The 25,321-nt window shown below is 48.0% G+C and overlaps 1 protein-coding gene across 2 annotated transcripts in view; it reads right to left on the reverse strand.

Moving 5' to 3' along the window:
• The window catches only part of LOC138304105 (fer-1-like protein 4), a 1,042,026-nt gene that overhangs the window by 674,290 nt on the left and 342,415 nt on the right, over window positions 1-25,321 (reverse strand). For both annotated transcript variants that reach the window (XM_069243852.1, XM_069243853.1), the window contains one exon: window positions 9,781-9,939. In XM_069243852.1, the coding sequence (XP_069099953.1) occupies window positions 9,781-9,939 (159 nt within the window). The remainder of the gene's footprint in view (window positions 1-9,780; window positions 9,940-25,321) is intronic.

Raw genomic sequence — 25,321 nt, forward strand, 5'->3', positions numbered from 1 at the left:
GGTACTCTGAAGTTGAACTCCGTGGGGTGTGCTAGTGTGAACAACCGAGATGAGGGGAGTTATGGGCATGCGATCAACCTATTCAACAGCAGGAGGAGAATAAGATGGAGTAATAAGAAGTATCCACTTTAACTCCCACTGCTCGATTTTATAGTAAGCATGTATGGAGCCATAATTATGAACACCCTGATCAATGATAGTGGCAAGATTTTAGAAGCTTATGATGGAATGGCAAGTAAGTTGAAGGCTATGTGGTACACGTCTGTTGAGTCCAAAACAGCTGGTCCAACTGGTGGGAGGAGAATAGAAGGGACTAGCAGGTATGTTAACGGTTGTGCTAGAATTAAGAGGGTTGTCTCGTGTGCCCCTTTGCCTATATATGATTTTGTATACATTTACAGTAATTAGAAAATATTCACTGTACTTATTTTTGTAGACCTGAAGGCAGCGTTTGATCAAGTTGACAGGGACAAACTTTGGATATCACTGATAGACCTAGGGGTTGATGAAGCCATAATGGCTCTTCACTCTGGTGATATGGCTAGAGTCAGGTACGGGCCAGGTTGTGAGTGTCTGGAGCCCTTCATGGTCAAAAAGGGTGTCTGGCAAGGATGTGTACCATTAGTTTTCATCCTCCTCCTCAGTGATGTAGAAGACTATATGGTACTAGACGTCCCCACTATAGCTGGAAGGAGGGTCCCAATATTTGTGGAGGACGCAGTATTGATGGTGCATACAGAAAATGCAACCCACAGGTTACTAAAGCACTTTGTGGATTATTGTGATAAAAAGTATTTGACCATCATTCGTAGTAAAATAAAGAGTATGGTACTGCAGCCATTCCCTAGCTTCAGCGGAAGCCCTTGATTGATGGTGCTCCCATAGGAGCGTTAGGCAATTTTATTACCTGAGCATCTGGTTTGCGGATAACTTGCACTGGGGTAGCCACGTACAGAAGGCAACTATATTTCTGAAAGAAGTGGCTGGGCAGTCTTGAAGTTTAGACACAAGGCAGGTGCTAGAAGTATTAGTGTCTTCCTGCGACTCTACGTACAAAAAGCAGTGGCAGAAGCATTGTATGGGCAGCGCTTTAGGGGTATGCGAATACTGGACTATTGCAAGTGGTTGAGAACAATTTCCTGAAAGCATTGAGGTTGGGGCTGGGTACCCCCCTAGTGGTACTTCACATGGAACTTTGTTTCACTCCAATATCAGCCCTAAGGCCAGTACTCTATTGGGTAAGGTTGGCACAAACCCTAAGACAGCAGTATTATTGAGAACCCTGGATGAAGCCTCCTATAGCTGTGGTTGTGGGGGAAGCTTGTGGGTGTCACACGTGCAGAATGTTTTAAGACAGCTGCAGCTGGAGACCTTGTGAGTGGAACCCTGTAGAGTAAGGCAGGACACTGCGGATCTGATCAAAGATGTATACTATGAATACCAGTTGATGAGGACACGCCTCACGCTTAGGCCAGGATCAATCTCATGCAACTAATTTAACAATGTTTATGGCCCTCCCTGTAATAGTTATCTGGAACTTATATATACAGAGCCTAAGTGAACACTGTATGTAAAATATAGGTTGGGTATTCTGCTGACCAAGGATTATTCAATCCATATGTGCAGGCTTGTGTCAGGGCTTGATTATTGTGATTTCAGCTCTGGAAGGAGAGACAACTTAGCCCATTTTATCTTGTTTTGTAAAAAATATGACTCGCCTGGCAGTGGTGGCTCCTCCCCCTTTTCAAGTTTTACAGGGTTAAATGTGTCAAAGCAGCACTGGAGCTTTCAGCTAGGCCTGGTAATATACATGTGCATAATTCTGTAGCATCATGCATATGAGCCACATGGCCTTGTCTGAGAGAGCTGCTCATCAAGCTAGGTATTTTTCCTTCCTGAGAAACCATGTGGCCCCCTCCCTCCTCTCCTGCAATGTGGCTGCATGGTTAACCTTACTGTGGTCTGAGATGTAAATTGTTGTCTGAATTTTACAGCATGATCTACAGATGCTTTGTCACACATTTACTTTTATATAATCTTGTTTTCTATGAAATAATTGGTTCATTTTTTAATGCAACGGAACTGAATGTATTAAATTTGGCAGTCATATTTTGCCTACAGCTTGATGGTTTGACCGTTTTCGACTTCACAGTGTTGCACTTATGGGTTAGGTGGCTCTGCCTATGACAATTACCTCTTCTGCCATGTTTTTCCCATAACACATAGGCCCTCATTCTGACCTTGGCGGGCGGCGGAGGCCGCCCGCCAAAGTCCCGCCGTCAGGTTACCGTTCCGCGGTCGAAAGACCGCGGCGGTAATTCTGACTTTCCCGCTGGGCTGGCGGGCGGTCTCCTTCAGACCGCCAGCCAGCCCAGCGGGAAAGAGGCTTCCACGATGAAGCCGGCTCGGAATCGAGCCGGCGGAGTGGAAGCTGTGCGACGGGTGCAGTTGCACCCGTCGCGTATTTCACTGTCTGCGCAGCAGACAGTGAAATACATGTAGGGGCCCTCTTAAGGGGGCCCCTGCAATGCCCATGCCAGTGGCATGGGCACTGCAGGGGCCCCCAGGGGCCCCGCGACCCCCCCTACCGCCATCCGGATCTCGGCGGTCCGACCGCCGGGATCTGGATGGCGGTAGGGGGGGTCGGAATCCCCGCGGCGGTGCAGCAAGCTGCGCCGCCGCGGAGGATTCAATGGGGCCGCGGTACACTGGCGGGACCCCGCCAGTGGTGCCGGTCCGACCGCGGCTTTACCGCCGCGGTCGGAATCCCCATTGGAGCACCGCCGGCCTGTCGGCGGTGCTCCCGCGGTCCTCCGCCCTGGCGGTCAAAGACCGCCAGGGTCAGAATGACCACCATAATCATGTGGCACTCCTTCTCCTCTTTATGCAGTTTTATGTATAAATTACCATGTGTTGTGCCACAATCTAATGACCAAACTACATATTTCTCTAATGCTCCCTTGCACATGCACTTTAACGCAATTCCGGCCTGCATTGATGAAATTGTCTGCTGTCTACTGTGAACTGAATAAGGTACTTACCGTATTGTGTTGTCACAACTGATTGTATTGCACATACATTTTCATCTAATTTTGCTTGTATTGATGAACTGCTTGATTGTCTTATTGGGATTGAATGTAGTTAAAATGCTGCTAGTTGATTACATTGTATATGCTCTTATGATTACATGTTAATTCCTAGTTTGTTTTTACTTTTTTCTTTCTTTTCCTTTATTCGCTTCACCGTTTTAATTATTTTAAGGCTAATAGCTGAAACAATAAATATAAATAAAGGATAAAGGCAAATTCAAGTGAAATTTGTGTTATAAAAGGAACTATTAAGTAACGTGTTCTAAAAATGTCCTTAGAAGTATCGACCTCACTTCCGCAGGTGTACATCCCAAATTTAGTCAGAGTCCATGCAGGCAGTTCTGCTGCCATTGGTTGAGGTGGACCATGCCAATGGTGGAAAGGCTGGGAGTTTCCTGAGAGAAATGTTGAGTACCTGCTCTTATTTTTGAAAAAATTAAGCACAGAGTTGGGAGAGGTGCCAACAGAAATTCTTGCACTGGGCACCACCAACACTAGAGCTGAGACCAGTTAGTTTGATACCTGTGTGCACTCAGTCATGTTCTGTGCACTGTGTACATGCGGCAGGCCCCTGGCCTGAGGGCTCCTATCTGGGTCAATGGGGCCCCTCCATGTTTTTTGCAGGGGGCCCCCTCAAGTTTCATTACGCCACTGCAGACAGTCACACAATGGAGGGATAAGGGGCTATATTTATAGGCCCCTAGTGCCACAGGAGCGCTCCTGTGGCGCTAAGCACAGCCCCATATTTACAAGGTGGCGTTAAGCCACTTTTAGTGGCTTAACGCCTTCTTTTAAATACGGTCCCTTCCCACACAGCACTGTGTGTGGAAGGGGCATGCAATGGGTGTTGCTGTAGGTGTGCCACAGCAAAACCGTTTGCATTTTGACGCTGCCTCAGATTTACAAAATGCCGTAAACCTGAGACAGTGCCAAATCCAAAGACACCCCTAGGGGTGGCGTTAGCAGGTCCAAATCAGGAGGAATACTTTTATTCCTCCTTGTTTTTTGCTTTTTTTATGCGTGCTACATTCTGCCGCATGCAAAGAAAAAGCAAAATGCAGAAATGATTACTTATGTGTGGGAAGGTGTCCCTTCCTGCACATAAACAATCATTTGAAAATTACCTTTTGGCACTTCTGTGTGTGCTGCATTGTGCAGCACACACAGAAGTGCCAAAGAGCCATTAGTGATTGTTTATGTGCAGGAAGGGACACCTTCCCGCACATACACAATCACACCCCTCAATGCAGAAATCCTTGCACGATGGTGCAAGGATGCCTGCGTTGGCACTAGCAGCTAACTTTAGCGCCAGCGCAGGGGGAAACCCAGGGGTGCTCCGTATTCCCTTAAATACAGCACATCCCTGCATTTCTAAAGTGATGCAGCGCGGCGCTGCCAATTTAGGTGCAGCACCGCGCTGCACCACTTTTCTTTAAATCTAGCCTTGGGTGTGCCTGCACGGGCCTCCTTCTACTCGCAGGATGAGGAGGCAAGGATGAGCACAGCCCCACTTGCAATTGAAAAGGGAGTGCTCTACAAAGGACCTACCACCTCCTCATTATCACTGCAGCCAGCTTTGATCTAGGACAGGGGAGTCAGGAAATTCCACACACCTCAAAGACACAGTCTAGAAGCTTCTCCCACCTTCCAGAAGGAGTACATGAGGGTGTAAAAAGGGGACCTCAGACAAACAATTGGTCAGTACATCGCTGAACCTGGGGACTCTGCCAGGAAGAAGGACTGCTGTGCTGGTGGAAGGACTGCTACTCTCCTGGACTGCTGCTTTTCTCAACTTCTGCCCTGCTGTCCTCTTGCCTGGAAGAGGAGAACTGGACCTGCAACTTCATCTTGAACCCAGAGCTACGAGAGTGACTCCAAGTGCTAGTCTGCTGGTCTCCTGATCTGAGCCTCAGGGACATAGAAGACTGCCCAACATCCTGCACTAGCACCGGGACCCAGCTGAAGTGAGTCATCCTCCCCAAATGGTGCCTCTCAGGACCTTGACCCTTGGTTTGCCCTCAGAGAGCTGTACTGAAGTTCTTGGGCTCTTCATGACCACAAACAGATCTATTGGCACCAAGACCTAGCCAACCTCTCCATGATTCAAAGCGAAACTCTGCAGCTATCTCTTCGCATTACAGCTTCGACCACTCGTAAGGAGCACCAACAAGAAGCTCCAGCAATGCCCTCCATGATGCCTGGCCTACTCTTCGTGCTATTCCAGCAGCCTCCTGTGATGCTCGCTCAGCTACTCGTGGCCCCCTTCACCATGAACGGAACTCATGGCTCTAATTTGTCAAGATAAACTTTCAACTGGGCTGATCCAGTGGCTGTAGGGGGTGTTAAAAAAAAAAGAAAAAACATTTGAAAAGGTACATTTAAGTTGGGAAAGACGGTTCCATCTCTCCTTTCCTTCTCGTCGCTTCACTGACTCCTGGAAGCACACATGCTTCCAGACCCCCCTCCAATCATAATGCTGCTATCACCTGCATGACAGCAGCATTGTGAATGGGCTGAGCGGCCTGCTTCTGCACACAGCCAGGAGGTAGGGCCCTGTGCCCTTTCTCCTCCCATCTGTTCAATACAGCGTTTGGAGAAATGCAAAGTGCGCATGACTGTTTGGCCGTCCCACCACGGCTGGCCAAAGCATCATGCACACTTATGTGCATGAACCTCTCCTCCAGCACAGCCGCCCTCTAACCCAGCTTCTGAGGAAAAATAAATGATATTAATTGTTAGAAATGGGGTTTTTGGTTGGCAGTCAGGTTACCCCCTGTCCAAGCAAAAGCCCTCACTCTAGTCAGGGTAAGTCACACACAATCCAAGATTATCCTGTGCCCACCCTCTGGTAGCTTGGCACGAGCAGTCGGGCTTAACTTAGAAGGCAATGTGTAAAGTATTTGTGCAATAAATCATACAATACCACCATATAGCACCACAAAAATACACCACACAGTGTTTAGAAAAATATATAATATTTATCAGGATAATTGTAGGTCAAAACTAATAAAGTTGCAATTTGAAATTGTAGAGATATCACTGAAAAGTGATATAAAGGGGGTTATTCCAACTTTGGAGGAGGTGGTAATCCGTCCCAAATGTGACGGATTTACCACCAGCCGTATTACGAGTTCCATAGGATATAATGGACTCGTAATACGGCTGGTGGTATATCCGTCACTTTACCGTCACTTTTGGGACGGATTACCACTTCCTCCAAAGTTGGAATAACCCCCAAAGTGTCTTAAGTCTTTAAAAAGTAAACAAAGTCTCTTTCAAGCACAAAGTACCTGGTTTGGAGTGGAAAATCTCCTCAGAGGGCCACAGAAGAAGAGATACGTGGAAAAAGGGTGTGTGCGTCGATTTCTCCCCAGCACACACGGACTTGCGTTGTTATTTTTCACGCGGGGAAGTCGTGCGTCGTTTTCCGGTGCGCGGACAGTCTCTTTATGTGGATCGCGAGGATTAACAGATGTCCCGGGTCTGTGCGTAGATTTTCCTGCTTGTTTTCCGGCTGCGCGTCGTTCTGCAGGGCTGCGCATCGAAATTTCGATCTCATGGCTGGCGTCGCGTCGTTTTCTCCTCGACGACGGTCGGGCGGCGTTGTCCTTGCGAAGCCGTGTGTCGAAGTTCCGGTCGTCCCGAAAGCATCGCACCGATCAGCGTCGGTGTGCGGCGTTTTTCTCGCCGCGGAACAAGCTGTGCGTCGAAAATTTCGGCGCACGGAGCATCCAAGTGAAAAAGAGAAGTCTTTTTGGTCCTGAGACTTCAGGGAACAGGAGGCAAGCTCTATCCAAGCCCTTGGAGAGCACTTTCACAGCCAGACAAGAGTTCAGCAAGGCAGCAGGCCAACAGCAAGGCAGCAGTCCTTTGTAGAAAGCAGACAGGTGAGTCCTTTGAGCAGCCAGGCAGTTCTTCTTGGCAGGATGTAGTTTCTGGTTCAGGTTTCTTCTCCAGCAAGTGTCTGATGAGGTAGGGCAGAGGCCCTGTTTTATACCCAAATGTGCCTTTGAAGTGGGGGAGACTTCAAAGAGTGGCTAAGAAGTGCACCAGGTCCCTTTTCAGTTCAATCCTGTCTGCCAGGGTACCAGTAGGGGGTGTGGCAGTCCTTTGTGTGAGAGCAGGCCCTCCACCCTCCCAGCCCAGAAAGACCCATTCAAAATGCAGATGTATGCAAGTGAGGCTGAGTACCCTGTGTTTGGGGTGTGTCTGAGTGAATGCACAAGGAGCTGTCAACTAAGCCCAGCCAGACGTGGATTGTAAGGCACAGAAAGATTTAAGTGCAAAGAAATGCTCACTTTCTAAAAGTGGCATTTCTAGAATAGTAATATTAAATCCAACTTCACCTGTCAGCAGGATTTTATATTACCATTCTGGCCATACTAAATATGACCTTCCTACTCCTTTCAGATCAGCAGCTACCACTTCAATACTGTATGAGGGCAGCCCCAATGTTAGCCTATGAAGGGAGCAGGCCGCACAGTAGTGCAAAAACGAATTTAGGAGTTTTACACTACCAGGACATGTAAACTACACAGGTACATGTCCTGCCTTTCACCCACACAGCACCCTGCTCTAGGGGTTACCTAGGGCACACATTAGAGGTGACTTATATGTGGAGAAAGGGGAGGTTTAGGCTTGGCAAGTACTTTTAAATGCCAAGTCGAGGTGACAGTGAAACTGCACACATAGGCCTTGCAATTGCAGGCCTGAGACAAGGGAAAGGGGCTACTTAAGTGGGTGGCACAACCAGTGCTGCAGGCCCACTAGTAGCATTTAATCTACCGGCCCTATGCACATAGAGTGCACATTACTAGGGACTTATAAGTAAATTAATAGTCCAATCAGGTATGATTCAAGGTTACCATGTTTTAAGGGAGAGAGCATATGCACTTTAGCACTGGTTAGCAGTGGTAAAGTGCGCAGAGTCTAAAAGCCAGCAAAAACAGTGTCCAAAAAGTGGAAGGAGGCAGGCAAAAAGTTAGGGGTGACCACCCTAAGGCTGTCAGGTCTAACAATAATGTTGCGTTATCATTTTATTTTTCTCTTGCCTTCACTGCATAAAGCAGTGGGGTGATGCTTCTCCACCTTAGTGGAGGAGCCACTGCTGGAATTTGACCTGGTCCAGAGCGAGCAGATATCCATAGTTAGCTAGTTAGTTCTTTGTGCTTTTTGGCACTGTTGTCAATTGTACTGATTGGAAGTTTTCCATTTTGGTGGCAAATAATTTATGAAAATGTACTTTGTTTTTCTGAATTGGTGTGGGATTTTTCTTGTGTTGTGTTTTCACTTTATTATTGTCTGAGTACCGCATAAATACTTTACACATTGCCTTTACGTTAAGCCTGACTGCTTTTCGTGGCAAGCTACCCAAGGTTAAGCACAGGTTAATTTAGTGACTTTTTGTGGTGCACTCAGGAAGGGACTGTGGCTGTTGCATGACCAGGGCTCACTTCCCAGTCAACCAACAATAAAATTTCTCATAAAGCCTCTTTGACAGAGATGGTCCATTCTTTGTATCTGGCATGTCACAACCTGAACCTCTCTTTTACTATGAAAAGTGAGGAGTATACGGTGGCAGATCGGGGTTTAGTTAGGCGCAAACGTGAGATGAACAAAAGTTATGGGAAATTAGCAGCTTATACATTCCTTTACCTCAGTATCTCTACCTCAATCACTCTTCCTCATCTCTCTAATAAATGTCTATATTATTAGTGCTATATGTAGGAAGGATAACTGTTATTTTCTGAAAATAGTCACACTTTGTCCTCAGCCGCAGCACAACATTTTTAAAGCGAGATGGTGATTCAATTGTACGAGTCTACTTGCAAAACAAAAGTGTAAAAAGGGTTGTGTATTAAAGCTAGTCTTGTTGTTCTAGGTAGGAGACAAAGACAAATTAATTGAGCCTCTTGGGGCGCTTACGACATGAATAATGCATCAATAGCTTTCACAGATTTAGGGGGGGTTGCAAATCCATCACAGCCCACATTTAAATTAGCTGAATTTCATGAGACACTTTCATTGAAAAAATGGCAGCATATTTTAGAAGTGTCTGCACACTGTAGCCAGCGTATATCAATAGACCACACAGTGCATGACAGCACTCTTTATGTATCCCACCAATGCCTTAAGCTTGACGGCCCAGAGCTAAATTAATGAGCTGCGTTTGAGGCATTTGGGTCTTGCATGCAGTGCACAGCCAAAGGTCGCACAATGTATTTATGATGCACAACCGAAGGCTGATTGCCACGTTTGAAGCATCTGAATGATATATTTAGTGCATAACTGCCCTGGTTATACTCGTCCTTAGTGTGTCACTAATACTCAATTGAATAGCTCTTATTTTCAAGACCACCAAAAAATAAAAAGGTGTTTCTGCTCATCATCAATTGAATCTGTCCCCATAAGTGTACATACGAACCTCATTAGTGAGTGTATAATGACAAGCATACTCTACCAGAATAACAGTGGTATGGATGCAGTAGGGCAGGAACCAGAATTATGCCACTGCCAGACAGGAGCACATCTTGACGCCCATGAAACTCAAAATCTAATAGCCAGAATGGGATGTCATCTCCTTGTCATGATGTGCTGTGGTTTTGTGCACAGTAGTATGTGCACATTAATAGTGTATTAAAACAGATTTTTATTTGCAAAAATATCACCATTAAAGGTATTTCATTCTTACCTCGGCACTGGGTTTAAATTAATGATGGGCATATCATTGTTGAATAAATCAAACTCCTCATCATCATCCTCGGCTTCTTCTTCAGCACCTTTGACCAGCCTCCGCCCCAACTCAGTTGCCTTCTTGTCCAGTTGGTTTGCTCGTTTGATTGCGGCTGCCCTAAAAGAACCATTCAACATACAAATTAATTTTCTCACCTAGAGATGATCTCTTCTGCCATAACAACGATTGACCTCACTGTCCATTCATCCACGTTCCGTGGCAGCCTCAAGGCAACATGTGATATTAGATACATTGAATATGAAAATGCACATCGTTGGCTTGATGGTTTTCATCGAATGTTAATATTTAAGAGAACCTGAACCTGGACTCAATGTAACTTTTAAACGCAGGAAACTTATCATTTGCTACTCAGGATCGCGCAGGAGTATCAATCATGTAAGGGAAGAACAAACAAGAATGAAGCTTATACTTAGCAAGTACCAAACCACACTTGCAATACACCAATGCATCACACCAGGCGTCGACATGCTGACATAACAGCACACGTTGTGGACATAAATACAATGGACTAAAAGCGAAACAGACTGGCTCAAGTCACTCAAAGGGACTACACAAGAGTATTGGAGCGCATATCTGTAAATCGAAACCATCATGATGAAATTCTAGACATCAGCCTTGTGCTTGAGAAGGACAGAAACTTGGTGATCTCCTGGTGAATAACACTTAAATTGTCTCTTTCGTATCTCTGCATCATAACAAAGAGAAAGCAAACCTTCTCCGCAACATTATTGCATGGAAATTGGACCCTTAGGGAAAGAGCTACAAGCCTAGGAAATTAATAGTCTTTTAACAACAGTGACCATAGAAATTAGCAGTATCTGATTAGATCCCTACTCTTCTCTTAAAAGTGAGCACGGAGCATTTGGTCTATTTCATCCTGGTTGCTGGAAATGGTATAATCATGTGAGGCCACCTACGTTCACTGCCATGATTAATGTTCTCCTCGATGGTCTAAATCCTGCTGTGGTCTCTGCTGCTGTTACAGCTTGTATCGGTCCTGTGGTCCCTCCTGTTCTTGATGACGGTGTTGCTGTAATTGCAATGGCTGTAGTAGTAGCTGTTGTGGCTTCTTTGGTGGCATCAATTTCAAGTGTTGTTGCTCCCCCTTTTGGTGCAACAACTATGGTCACTGTTGTTGTTCCTCACTTTCTGGCACCTGTTAAGGCTGCTGTTGTACCTTCCATGGTAGCAGTTGTGGTTTGTGCTGTTGTCTCTGATGCTGTTACAGCAGTGGCTGCTCCTGTAGTGACATCTGTGCTGGTAGGAGCTGTCAATGTTTTGCCCCTGCATAATCCCTTCTGGCAGCTGATGCTGATATGAAGCCCTGAAGTGCTGGCAGATATGGTTGCTGCTGGAGACTGCTCATGGTTACAGCCGTGGTTCCTGCTGTTGGGGCAGTGGATTTCCCTGCCAGGGTAACAACTAAAGCATTTGTTGTTGTTAATGGTGCAGTTGTTGCTGTTTGGGATTGTCATGGTGGCAGTCGTGGTTTCACTGTTGTCCTTTCTATGTTAACAACTGCAATTAAAGTTGTGCTTCCAATTATTGCTAATATTTGTATTTCTAATTCTAATGCTGGGATTACAACTGTTGCAGCTAATGTTGGAGATCCTATTGTTGCTGCTGTGGTCCCTGCCGTTATAGAAGCTGCTGTGGGGCTGCTTTGGCGCAGCTATGGTTAAAGCTATGGCCTATGGTTCTTGTAATGTTTACATCTATGGTCACTGCTCTGGTCTCTGCCATGGTGGCCACTTTGGTCACTCCTCCGGGTCTCTGCTGTCATTATAGATGTAATCACACTGTGCTTACAGTTGTTGCTGGCTGGTGAGGCAGCTGGCGTTGCTGAGATGGTGGCTGTTGTGGTAGATGTTATTGATGTTACTCTAGCAGCTTTTGGGGGAGTATGCTAGAACTGGGGCTTCTTGTTGTCAGAGTAGGCACACTGTACAAGCAGGAACGACAACTCTACTCAGAGTAAGCTAGATACACGCTTAAAGATAACATGTGGTAACACTCTGGTAGCTTGGCACAGAGCACTCAGATTTGCCCAAAGAGACAATGTGTAAGGTATTTTTGCAACACACACAGTAACACACTGAAAACACCACAAAAGACTCTACACCAGTTTAGAAAACCAGACAATCATGTATAGAGTAAAACAAGATTAAAATGACAAAACTCCCATCAGTAGTAATTGAGATATGAAGTTGCAAAGAATAAATAAAAAAGTAGTGCTTAGAAGTCATTAGCGCTTAGGGGTTACTTGAAGTCGCACTAGATTGGGGTAAATCCAAAGTCCAGGCCAAAAATGATGGAGGGCATGCCGGTTACAGGACCTATGCAGGGCCTGCTGAAAAAATACCTTAGATTGAAGAAGCGTCAATGTCAAGTACTCGATGCGCAGAGCAGAGGAGGAGAGGTGTCGCTGTTGATCGTGGAGATGGAGGTGATGTGTCAGCTACAAGCTGTGCAGTGTCAAAGAAGCATCAAAGTCAAGTAGCGAGGGGTATTGAGGCGATGCGTCTTTGAGCCACAGGCTGGAGATGGTGCTGTTAGCATGAAGTGATGCGTTGGCACCGAGCCGCACAGAGTCGAAGATGTGTCAGGGTCTGAGGCTGATGCATCGCAAAGTCGTCGATTCAGTGTCTGTGGTTCGAGCAGCAGCAGTGATGTCTCACTGTCAAGTGGATATGCACCAGTTCAGATTGGCGCAAGCATTGGTTTTTTTAGGTTGCAGAACAGATACTCACTTTCTAGGGCCCAGGGCTGGCTTGGCATGACTTGGCAGGGCAGGATGCACAGCAGACACAGTCCAGGTGCTGGTTGCAGGTTGCAGGCAGCCTTTGATATCTCTAAGAGTGCAGAACAGGTGATAAGTCAGAAAACCCTTGGAGTCACTCTGAGTTCAGATGAGATGGGTCCAGTCCTTGTCTTCAGCAGGGCAAAGATCAGTAGGCAGCAGGGCAGATAATGAAAGCAGAAAGCAGTCCCTCTGGGGCATGAGTCCATCAGAGTGGCAATCCTTGTAGCACAGCAGTCCTTAGTCCTGACAGAGTTCCTCACAACTATATTGGTAGGGTCAGAGGTTCTGTACTTATACCCAAATGTGCCTTTGAAATGTGGTGACTTTAAAGCCTTTGAAGTGCACAGAGGTCCTTTCTTCCTAGCCTTGGCTGCAGATGCAACTAGACTATCAGTAGGGGGTAATCAGCCCTTTGTTTGGGGACAGACACTCCCCGTTCAAGTGAACGCATCAGCTCCCCCTCCCTCTTCCTGCCCAGGAAGAGCTATCAGAATGCAGATGAGTTCCTGTCACACCCAGCCTTCCTGTGTTTGTGGCTGTCTAAAGGAGAATGCACAAAGTGTAGCTGTCACCTACCCCAGATGTGTATTTGAGGCAGACTGCAAGGCACACAGAGCAGTAAGAGCAGAGAAACACCCACTATCTACAAGTGGCATTTTTAAAATAGTAATGTTAAATCCAACTTTACCATTAAAGAGGATTTATTATTAGCATTCCAAAGATATGAAACATGATGCAGCTACTCCATTCTAATCAGGAATTACAGCTGAAAAGTGTATTAAGGAATTTTAAATGCTAGTCCATGAGCACAGTAGGCCTCATACCAGTGTAGTGAAATACAAATTTGGCTTTTTCTCACTACTAGGAAATGCTCCCGGACATTAGGGCTATCTAGGAGTTACCTTAGGGATGAGTTATGTGTAATAAAAGGGGAGCTTAAGGCTTTGCAAGTAGTTTTAAATCCCAAGTTTGAGGCCCTTCAATGGCAAGCCTGACATAGGTTTTAGGCTACTTGGGTCGGTGGCACAAATCAGTGCTGCAGGTCCACTAACAGATTTCAAGTTTAAGGCCCCGGGTATTTGGTATACCAGGGACCTTAAACTTGCAAGGGACTTTACAAGTAAGGGAATTTTTTCAAGGGACTTACAAGTAAATTAAATATGTAAATTGTGTATATTCCAATGTTACTATGTTTAGGGGAGGAGCACGTGCACTTTTGCACTGGCCAGCAGTGGTAAAGTACTCAGAGTCCTAAAACCAACGAAAAGATACAGTAAAAAGAGGAGGTAGGCAGGCAAAAGGTTTGAGGGAAGACTACCCTACGGATGACAGGTCTAACAGCATGGCTTGGCAAGACGGTGGAGCAGATGTGTTAGAGGGAAGCTGCCTCGCTCCATACAGTTATCCTGCACCATTTTGGTATAATACGCAGCCTCCAATTCTCCCTGAACCTGTGTTTGGGAAATAGCGGGAGAGGTGCACCCTAAGGAACTCCCTGGGGGTTGTGACGGTAGCTGGGACTGAGCCCACGGACTTGGACATGGCTGCAGATTGTGCACCACTGCCACGGGTCTTGCGGACCAATTGCGGGCTGGGCGCAGCGCTACTCCTTGTCAGGGGTACTGCAGAGCAGGAGGGACAGCAAGGCTTTTCGTGTGGTGTCTCTCTGTGTGAGGACAGGCTGAAGCAAAGCTGAGAAGCAGACCTACAAGTAGTGATTCTGATTTACAGTGTCTGAGCCCCAGAAGAGAAGAAGCAGCCCCATGTTTGGGCCTATGGGGTGCAGAGATGGAGAAGGGCCTGTATTGCTTGGCTTTCCCAGAACAAGAGACGATGGTCGGCCCTAACAGACACGCTGTAGAGGATGCAGTGTTTGGAGATCTGAGGCAGTGGAGTGCACCAAAGCAGGACTGCAGGCGAGATGGCCAGAAGCAGTGAGGGTGAGCTGCTCGCCGAGGCTGTGCCTGAGAGCCTAACACTGTGGCCCCAGAAAGTAAGAGGGGCTAGGTCCCCCCATGAGAAATGGGTTAACTCAGAGGTTTATTACAGGTTCCTCATGACCTGTGGGCTCTGGGGTGGGTTCTAGTCCACCTGGCCCAATTTTTCTGTTGCATGGCTGCACAATTACCACTTCTACCAGATCTCCTGAGAGAAGGGGGCTCGCTGTGAGGTTTGCCTATGAACTGAATTGGGCATTAGCGACAATGGAAGAGCCCTGGTCGTAGCCCCTACTGGATCCCACATTGTGGTTGTGACTGTCTCCCTCCTCACTGGATCAAGCTTTTTGAGACTTATGTGTACTGTTTGTTCTGCATGATGCTGCTGCTTGCCCATAGGCACTGGCTGTGTGCGTTCACCCTGGCCTACAGCATATACTTGGCGACCTGCCGACGGCTATGGTGGTCTGGCCGTCCAGAAGTGGGGTGTGCTGGTGCCTTTTAGTTGGTGGAGTTCTTCAGGGGTCGAGACAGGGCAGCCATTCAGGACTACCTACTGGTTCCAGCTGCAAGGTTAGATTCTCAACCCACAGGCAGGAGAAGCCATGCTGCCTCACCTGCACTGTTAGAGTAGGGAAACCCAAGGGCAAGATGTGGGCATGTCCCTGAACCCACAGAAGACATCCATGTCAGGGGGCACACCTGCAGGGAGTGCTGCTGACAGCATGCCTCCAGTAATTCAGCAGACACTTGGTAAAATCCTGGTGGCAATTACAGATTCAAAGGCCTCCCTGCAATTACAGATCAGATCTGTTGCTGAAGAAGTAGGCCTCTTGATGGCCGACAACCACAAACTCACAAATGGAGTTAAAGAAAGGATGCTGAAGGCTGCAACAGAAGAAACAACATGGCTGCCCGAGGGTACTGAGGGTGCTGATTTGGTTGCTTACCTGGAGGAATGGATGAAACCTTAGGTGGCTCCTATGGATCTATCTCCCTTCTTTGCACTGAACCGTGAACAACAGGTCCTGGTGTGGCTCCCCTGCCCCTGGGTGCCCCCACTGGCCAGTGGTGGCCTGGATGTTGCATTATAAGGACCCTGATATCCTGTTGCAAACAGCCCACACAGATGGCCCCTTTCAAATAGACAAGGCAGCAGTGACTTTGTTTCCGGACTTCACAGCAACTATCCAGGTCAACTGAGCGTCCTTCCTTGAAATTAAGTGTGAACTGCAAGAAGCTAGCATCAGGTATTCCTTGCTATTCCCAGCCAAATGGCGGATAGTACTGGTTTTGGAGGCGCACATTTTTCTGACCCAAACTGAGTCTTGAGACAAAGTACAAAGTGGAAAGCTCTGCTACTGGGGTGCCTGAACAACCACCTCTGCCACACAGGCCTCTCAAGCGGAGAAGACGTGGTAGGTCGAACGCAAGCCCAGTGCACAGCCCAATGAGAGCTCAGGTGGACAAAGACAAAGCGGCAGCCTTCGTGGTGTTGTCAGACCTCATATAGGGTCCTCAGTCAAACTATGATGTGGGATTCAACTCAGGCAAACACTCCATGTACAGTGCCTCTGATGCCCTCTATGTGGACAAATTGAAATTGCCTCTAGTCACACCTTGATCTGTCGACGTCTTGATTTGGCTTTCAATGTGATTGGTGGTAAGGGGGTCATAATTGGAGGGTTGTGATCTGTGTATTGCAGTGTGTACTGTATTTTATATATGGCTCTTCTGACTGTTGCTTACCCACTTTGAGTTGACCAACAATTGCTGATGAGGTGGGCCCTCTGAAAGCCTGTCTGGGGCTTGTCGGGTGGCAGTCTCCAGCTCCGCCTAACTGTCTGGTGTCCGGGGGGGGGGGGGATAACGTATTGAGAAGGAATGAGGACTGATGTGACAAATTGGGGGCTTGCCTCTGTTCCACCCTGCCGATCCCAACACATTGACACTGGCCTGCAAGGTTTGGCTGCACAACTCTGCTGGTGCCTGGTGGAAGTGACAGCTATTACATGATGTCAGTTTAGTTTGCTCATCTCCCTGTAGGGGCTCATGACTACTGTTAGGTGGGTAATGCACTCATGGTACTTATTTCTCCACTTTGTTCCATCTAGGTTTGGACAGCTGGCTGTTGCCAGTCCAGCCTGGGGTTGGGGAGTTCTGGGTTTTGATTATTGTTAGATGAGTTCCACGGCTACTCATCGGAATGTCCTGGTGCAGTGCCTAAGGTCATAAGCCACACGCCATCATTCAATCCTGCTTAAAAAGCTACGTTTTCACTCTGTTTTTTAAAGACTGCTGGATTGGTGACATCACACAGTTCCAACGGGAGCTTGTTCTATTCTGTGGCAACCAAAAAAGCCAAGGATCTACCTCTAGTTATGGTGTTCCTCATTCTAGTTATCACTGTCAATAATTTATTGGTAGACCTCAAGATTTGTGCTGGAGTGTAGAAGCTAAACCTTGTCTGAGGTACTCAGCCCTGGACATGTATAAAGCCCCATGTGTTAGCATGGAAGCCAGTGCAAAGCTTACATATGAGGGGAGCCCAGGAGAAGTGCATTGCCATAATTTAGCCTTGACATGACAAGAGCCTGGATGTCTGTTTTTTTGCAGAGGACAGTAAATGTAAAAACGTTTTCAGTACACGAAGCGTTGGTGGCTTAAATGACAAGAGATCAAATTTAACCCTTAGTTCTTAACAATGCCATCCTGAGGACCTGGAGGTAAGGCACTTTCAGACCAGAAGGCCTGCCAAATGTTATGGGAGATATCGCCAAAAAAGAGAAGCTCAGTCCTTTCTACATTATATTTAAGCTGATGTATTGCCATCCAATGAAAAACAGCCATTAGTCATGTATTAATCAGGTGTCCAAGGAGCTTTTCACACTTGCTGCATGAGAACAATAGCTGGGTGTCATCAGCATAGGATATAACTTTGGCACCCAGGGATTCTGCTAACTGAGCAAGAGGAGTGAGATATATATTAAATAATGTAGGGCTCAGAGCAGAACCTTGGGGCACTCCCACTGTCAGTTCATGAGGCTCCACGGAAAAGGGAGGAATCCAGACCTGTTGATTGTATCCCTCCAAAAAAAGGAGAGCCAGTTCAGGGCTTGACCCACTATTCCCACTGACTGCAAATGTCCAAGGAGGATGGAGTGGGGGACCATACCGAAGGCTGGTGATAGGTCTAACATAATCAGCACTGCCTTTCCCCCTATATCCAACGTCCCTTTGATGTATTCAATAATCTGCAAGAGAGCAGTCTCTGTGCTATGGTGGGGTCTAAACCCCGATTGGCTAGAGTGGTGCAAATTTTTGGATTCCAGGTATATGGAGAGCTGATAATTAACGTGCATCTCCAGTATCTTGGAAAATGCTTGGAGGAGAGATAATGATCTGTAATTAGACTGTATCCCAGGATCTGCTGAGGGTTTCTTTAGTAAGGGCAGAATTTTAGCTTGCTTCCAAGAGCTTGGGCCCTAACTGAGTCTAAAGAAGATTTTAATACTCTATTTACTAGAGGGTTAATTGCAGACGCAACTAGTGAACACACATTGGGTGGACAGGGGTCAGATGGAGTGCCAGATTTTAAAGTTCTTAATGCAGTGAGAGAGCCTTCCAGCCAAATAGGCTCAAAGTTGGATAGTGACACCTTGGCTGACTGAAAAATGTTTCTCTGTATCATGTCCAAAACCATATCATACAGTAGAGAGCTGGATGAGAGACTGGCCTGAATTAACCGACTCTTAAACTAAAAGTAAGATGCAAGCAGTTCACACCAAGCAGCAGAGGGTTGGTGAGAGTTGGTAACAGCTGTAGGTGCTGAGAACTTTTTAACTATGAAAAAAAATCCCTTGTTTTATTGCCTGCTCCAGTGATTTTGGCCTCAAAAACTCGAGTTTTGCAGTTTTAATGTCAGCGTGATACTTTTTTAGTGCCACTTTATAGCTTTCCATTTCTTTCAAGTAATAGCCTTTCTTCCATTGCTTCTCTAAATCTTTATATATTTTTTTCTCAGCTATAAGGCTGCTAGAGAACCAGGGGCTGGAAAACTCAGTTCTCTTCAATCTAGAGGTGAGAAGCAGTGATATTGTTTCTGTTGCATCTCTGATCCAATTATCTACCAGTAGGACTTCAGCTTACACCTAGCCAGCCAGAGAAGGAGAATTATCTTCCAGAATATAATTAAATTCCTCCGGTTGAATTTTGTGAGATCCAAGCAGTAGGTAGGGGGTTTCATGGGGGCCGAACAAGAGAATTGTATCAAAAAGTGATCTTACCAGACTTGAGACAGTGGATCCTCAACCAGCAAAGGCATATTAGAAAATAACTGAGCAATCATATGTCCCGCTTGATGAGTGGGACTGAATATATGTTGAGTGAGGTCTAATGACACTACCAGTTCTTTACATTCAGCAACCTCACTATTATCCATCTTGTCCATATGGAGATTAAAGTTTCCAAGAAGTATGAATTATGAGTATCTCAAAGCTAGGGGATGTCATTATGACCCTGGTGGAAGGCGGAGAAGCGGTCCACCTTCACCGCCACTCCAACAGAACACCGCCCACCGAATCACGTCCTGTGATTCGGCGTGGCGGTGTTCTGTTGGTGGTGTGGTGTCGGCGGAGAAGCCCCCATGGCTCCCATCCCCTCCCGGAGGATCGACAGAACATGTAAGTCGATCGTCCGTTAGGGGAGGGGGTGGGGGGTGTTGTGTGTTGTGTGGGTGCATGGGGGTGTGCGTCTGTGTATGTAGAGGGGGTGTGTGAGTTCGTGTATGCTTGCGGGGGTGTTGCGTGTTTTGGGAATGAGTGCGTGTATGCCTCTGGGTATGTCTGTAAGGATGTGTGCATGTATGTTTGTATGTGAGTGTGCGTGTCTGACTGTGTGTGTGGATGTAGGCATGTATGTCGGTGTGTGTGCGGGTATGTGTGTTGGTGGTGCCTGCGTGCGTGTTGTGTGTGTGTGAGTTCTGTGATGTTGGGGGTCGGGTGGGGAGGGGGGCCCTGCCACCTATGGGGGTGGCAGGGGTGGTGGGGGGTGAGGGGAGGGAGTCGGGTGGAGGTGGGGGGGGGGGGAGACCCCTATCAGTGCCAGGGAAGGAATTCCCTGGCACTGATAGTGCTTACCGCCATGGATTTCATGGCAGTTCCAACCGCAGGAAATCCACGGCGGTAAGCCGGGTCAAAATACCGCCGGAGTTATAGTGACGGTCGCCGGGCTGGAGACCCAGGTCTCCAGCCCGGCGGGCGGAACGGAAAACCGGCGGATAACCATGGCGGTAACTGCCATGGTCATAATACAAAAAAAAGACCGCCAACCTGTTGGCGGTCCTACCGCCGCTTCTCCGCCTTCCGCCAGAGTCATAATGACCCCCATAGTGTCTTGCTGGAGAAACCCAGGTGTCATAATTACAAGGACTAATTTGCTAGGGCTCATGAAGAGGAAGGTAAGGTGGGCAGACTAATGGCCTTGTTAGCTCACCCACTGAAACCCTATAGTATCAGTTATAGTCCCAGGTGGGTGACAGGTCTATTCCCAGGTGGAGATAAATGGAGTCTTCCAAGATTATTATAGAGATTTACGGGAAATACCTTGATGGCTTGAGTAGGAGAATAGAAGCACTTAATACCCTTCTACAGTTGGAGACTTTTTCCCCACTCTGCACTCAAAGATTTGGGGGGGGGGCCCTGTTACATCAAGTGTGTGATCGCGGAAATGGCCTGCGGCAAGACTCCGGGCCCAGATGGGTTCCCAGCTGAATTTTACTCCACTTTTGCTGCATCTCTGGATCCATGCCTGGTGGCTATGTACAATATGGCCCTGAGTACTGCAGAACTCCCAGTTACTACAAGATATGCAGTGGTCATCCCACTCCCCAAAATGGCTGCCCATGTGCTCCTGTACCACCCACTATCCATGCTGAACATGGGCTTTAAATTACTGAGTATAATACAGGCTATGCACCTTCTCCCAGAATAGGCAAGCACTGATTCATTCCGACAGTGTGGTTTCGTTCCCCAGCGCAGCACTTTCCTAAATTTACACCAAATCTACTCAGTGTTGTTTGTCTCCTATCCGGTAGAGGGGCCTGGGGATGGGCTACTGGCAGTGGACCTGGAGAAGGCATTTGATACTGTCAGTTGGGATTATCTAATTGCACTCATGACTAGGATGCAACTGGGGACATCATGGGTGTCCTGGGTACGGCTTTCATATACTAAACCCATAGACCGAGTCAGTACAGGCTAGAATTTATCATGCTCTTACGATGTCTGTAGAAGGATTAGACAGGGATGTCCTTTGTCCCCACTCCTGCTCGTCCTTGTCATCGGTGTTCTGCCTGACTTGAGGACAGGGATGAGGTATCTAGGTGGAAGACATGGAACATCTGATCTCCATATATGCAGATGACCTCTTAATATATGTAGCCAATATGGCCACAGATGTTCCATTTATGCTACTACATAGTTTTGATGAACTTTTAGGCATGAAGGTGAATCTGGACCAGGCACACGTCTTCCCGGTGACACTTGCTGTGCCGCGGCCTGGCACCAGCAGTCAATTAGGCTCCCTTGACATTTAGGTATTTGGGCGTACAGGTCTATCATACTTTAAAGGACCTACAAGATGTCAATCTCAGAGTAGTGTTGCGATACCTAAAGGGATGTGTGACCTTCTGGCTCTCCCTTCAACTTCTTATTATGGAACGAACAGCACTAGCACAAATGGTTATATTGCCCTGCTTGCTCTATGATTTTACCAACCTACCAATCTGGTTGCCGTCTTGGTTTAAGCCTCTCAATTGTTGTGGGACCTCATCTGGGATAGGGGGTGAAACCGGGGTTCTTTAGACACGCTTCAACTGTCTATTTTGAAGTGGGGGCCTGGGACCACCTGACTTCAAGCTCTATTACCTGGCAGCCCAACTTCAATGGATTGCATACTGGCTGGCTGGTATGAACCTCGCTGAACTGGGCTGCAAGGGGAGCACACTTGATAGGGTTACATTACTGGCCCAGTTGCTGAGACACATTCCTGGACAAGGAACTAATGGAACGTTCTCAGAGACAGTGCTTCAGTGTTGGCGGCATTGGGTGTCTTGGACCTGAGACCACCTGCTCTATGCCCATTTGTTATCATTGTTGGGACTTCCACATGTGAACACCCTCACACTTTTCACCGCAGCCCAGTTGGCACCTTGGACAGAGGCTGGACTGGCTGCAGTTGGTGACTGCTATGAAACCGACTCATTGATGCTTTTGGAAGTCCTGATGAAATGAGAGATCTGCCTCCTGGGCAATTTCTTCTCTATTAGGCCTGGTTAGGGCCTTTGGAGCATTTTGGGGCGGTGGAGCAGCTCAGCCACTGCCACATCCGGTTTTACAACTGCTGCTAACATTGGGCACAGTCCGACATTTGGTCAGGTGGCTGCATGCAGCTCTGAATGGGCTGGTTTGGAAATCTCCGACTGCGCTCCAAGGCAAATAGGAGACTATGCTGGCTAGAGCCTTGTCAGACAGGGACTGGGCCAGGATTCTAGCCTCTCCACAGAAGGTATAGCGCAATACCCATTTTAAGGTGATCCAATTTAACTACTTATATCAGGCTTACCTTACCCCAAAGGGACTGACTGCTATTTACGGGGAAACGCCTTGGTGCTGCCCATGCTGCGCTTTTGAGACTGCAGACTTTTGTCACATGACATGACACTGCCCCACTGTGTAGATGTTTTGGTTGCAGTGGTACAGAGGGTAAATGCAATATTACACCGGAATCTAGTCTGCACCTTGGAGGTCTGCCTGCTAGGCCTGTTTCAATGCCCTGGTCAAAAGAAAGTGGGTGACAGGTTTTTGGATCTGGCACTTAGAGTAGCTAAAAGGCTTATTGCCTGACGTAGAAGGTAGCTACTGGGCTGCTGCTGGTGAGAAGGGAATTTGCAGCTCGAGACTGGGCAAAAGCAGAAGACCAAACTCTGCGTAGGGAAGAAGCACAAGGCATCCATAGATACCTTATTGTGCCACTGTGGACGGAGGTGCCAGAAGCATTTCAATCAATCAATCAATCATTAAATTTATAAAGCGCGCTATGTACCCGTTAGGGTTTCAAGGCGCTGAGGGGGGGGGGGGGCAACTGCTATTGGTTGAAGAGCCAGGTCTTGAGGAGTCTCCTGAAGGTGAGGAGGTCCTGGGTCTGGCGCAGGGGGGTCGGGAGGGAGTTCCAGGTCTTGGCGGCGAGGTAGGAGAAGGATCTGCCACAGGAGGTCTTGCGTTGGAATCGGGGAACGATGGCGAGGGCGAGGTTGGCAGAGCGGAGTTGGCGGGAGGGGACGTAGAAGTTGAGTCTGTTGTTCAGGTAGGCGGGTCCGGCGTTGTGTAGTGCTTTGTGCGCGTGGGTGAAGAGTTTAAAGGTGATCCTCTTGTCCACGGGGAGCTAGGGGAGGTCCTTCAGGTGGTGGGAGATGTGGCATCGGCGGGGTATGTCGAGGATCAGGCGGGCGGATGCGTTCTGGATGCGTTGGAGTCGTTGGATGTCTTTTGCTGGGATGCCTGTGTAGAGTGCGTTGCCGTAGTCAAGTCTGCTACTGACGAGGGCCTGGGTCACCGTTTTTCAGGTTTCCGTCGGGATCCACTTGTAGATTCTACGGAGCATGCAAAGGGTGTTGAAGCAGGAGGAGGAGACTGCGTTGACCTGTTTGGACATGGTGAGGGCGGAGTCGAGGATGAAGCCGAGGTTGCGTGCATGGTTGGCCGGAGTAGGGGGGGTCCCAGCACGGTGGGCCACCAGGAGTCGTCCCAGGCCGAGGGGGTGCGTCCGAGGAAGAGGACTTCCGTCTTGTCGGAGTTTAATTTCAGGCGGCTGTTTCTCATCCACTCGGCAATGGATTTCAATCCCTCATGGAGGTTGGCTTTGGCGGTGTGTGGGTCATTGGTGAGAGAGAGGATGAGCTGGGTGTTGTCGGCGTAGGAGAGGATGCTGAGGTTGTGCTGACGGGCCAGTTGTGCGAGGGGTGCCATGTAGACGTTGAACAGCGTTGGGCTTAGCGAGGAGCCTTGGGGGACGCCGCAGATGAGGTTGGTGGCTTCGGAGCGGAAGGGTGAGAGTCGGACTCTCTGGGTTCTGCCGGAGAGGAATGAGGAGATCCAGTTGAGGGCTTTGTCTTGTATTCCGGCTTCGTGGAGACGAATTAGTAGGGTGCGGTGGCAGACCGTATCGAAGGCAGCGGAGAGGTCTAGGAGGATGAGGGCTGAAGTTTAGCCGTTGTCCATTTGCTGTCTAATGTCATCTGTGGCGGCGAGGAGCGCAGTCTCGGTGCTGGGATTGCGTCTGAATCCGGATGACAATGCCGGAGACCCAGAGGGATCTTCTCTGGAGTGTAGGAAAGTACCATCTTCCTTGGCATGTTACCCCCACTTTTCCCATGTATGTCAGTATGTTTTTGCCTGTCTCACTGGGATCCTGCTGGTCAGGACCCCAGTGCTCATAATGTATGGCCTAACATGTATGCCTGTGTAGTGCCTAACTGTGTCACTGATGCTCTCCTAACCAGAATCTCAGTGCTTATGCTCTCTCTGCTTTTAAATTTGTCACTGTAAGCCAGTGACTTCATTTACAAATTTCAATTGGCATACTTGACCCCCCCCCCATATAAGTCCCTTGCATATGGTACATAGGTACCCAGGGTATTGGGGTTCCAGGAGATCCATATGGGCTGCAGCATTTCTTTTGCCACCCATAGGGAGCTCAGTCAAACCCTCACACAGGACTGCCATTGCAGCCTGCGTGAAATAGTGCACACACTATTTCACAGCCATTTTCACTGCACTTAAGTAACTTATAAATCGCCTATATGTCTAACCTTCACTTGCTGAAGGTTAGGTGCAAAGTTACTGAGTGTGAGGACACCCTTGCACTGGCAAAGGTGCCCCCACATAGTTCAGGGCCATTTCCCCAGACTTTGTGAGTGCGGGGACACCATTACACGCGTGCAATACATATAGGTCAATACCTATATGTAGCTTCACAATGGCAACGCCGAATAAGGCCATATAACATGTCTATGATCATGGAATTGTCTCCCCATTCCAAATGTGGAATTGGGGAGCCAATTCCATGCATCCTGGGGGCTCCACCATGGACCCCCAGTACTGCCAAACCATATCTCTGAGGCTTGCACTGCAGCTACAGCTGCTGCCACCTCACAGACAGTGTTCTGCCCTCCTGGGGTCTGGGCAGCCCAGTCCCACAGAAGCAGAACAAAGCATTTCCTCTGATAGAGGGTGACACACCCTCCCCCTTTGGAAATAGGTGTTACAGGCTGGGGAGGGGTAGCCTCCCCCAGCATCTGTAATGCTTTGAAGGGCACAGGTGGTGCCCTCCTTGCATAAACCAGTCTACACCGGTTCAGGGACCCCTTCTCCCCTGCTCTGGTGTGAAACTGGACAATGAAAAGGGGAGTGACCACTCCCCTGTCCATCACCACCCCAGGGGTGGTGCCCAGAGCGTCTCCAGTGTGTCCCAGACTTCAGCCATCTTGCTTTGCAAGGTGAGGGAGCACTCTGGAGGGCTCTAAGTGGTCAGTGCCAGCAGGTGACGTCAGAGACCTCCCTGATAGGTCCATACCTGATGAGGTAGCCGATCCCCCTCTCAGGGCTATTTAGGGTCTTTCCTGTGGGATCTCTTCAGATTCTGCTTGCAAGTTTCCTTCAGGAATCCTCTGCAACAACTT

The sequence above is a fragment of the Pleurodeles waltl genome, chromosome 7, assembly GCF_031143425.1.
Source record: "Pleurodeles waltl isolate 20211129_DDA chromosome 7, aPleWal1.hap1.20221129, whole genome shotgun sequence".
In the NCBI taxonomy this organism is placed as follows: domain Eukaryota; kingdom Metazoa; phylum Chordata; class Amphibia; order Caudata; family Salamandridae; genus Pleurodeles; species Pleurodeles waltl.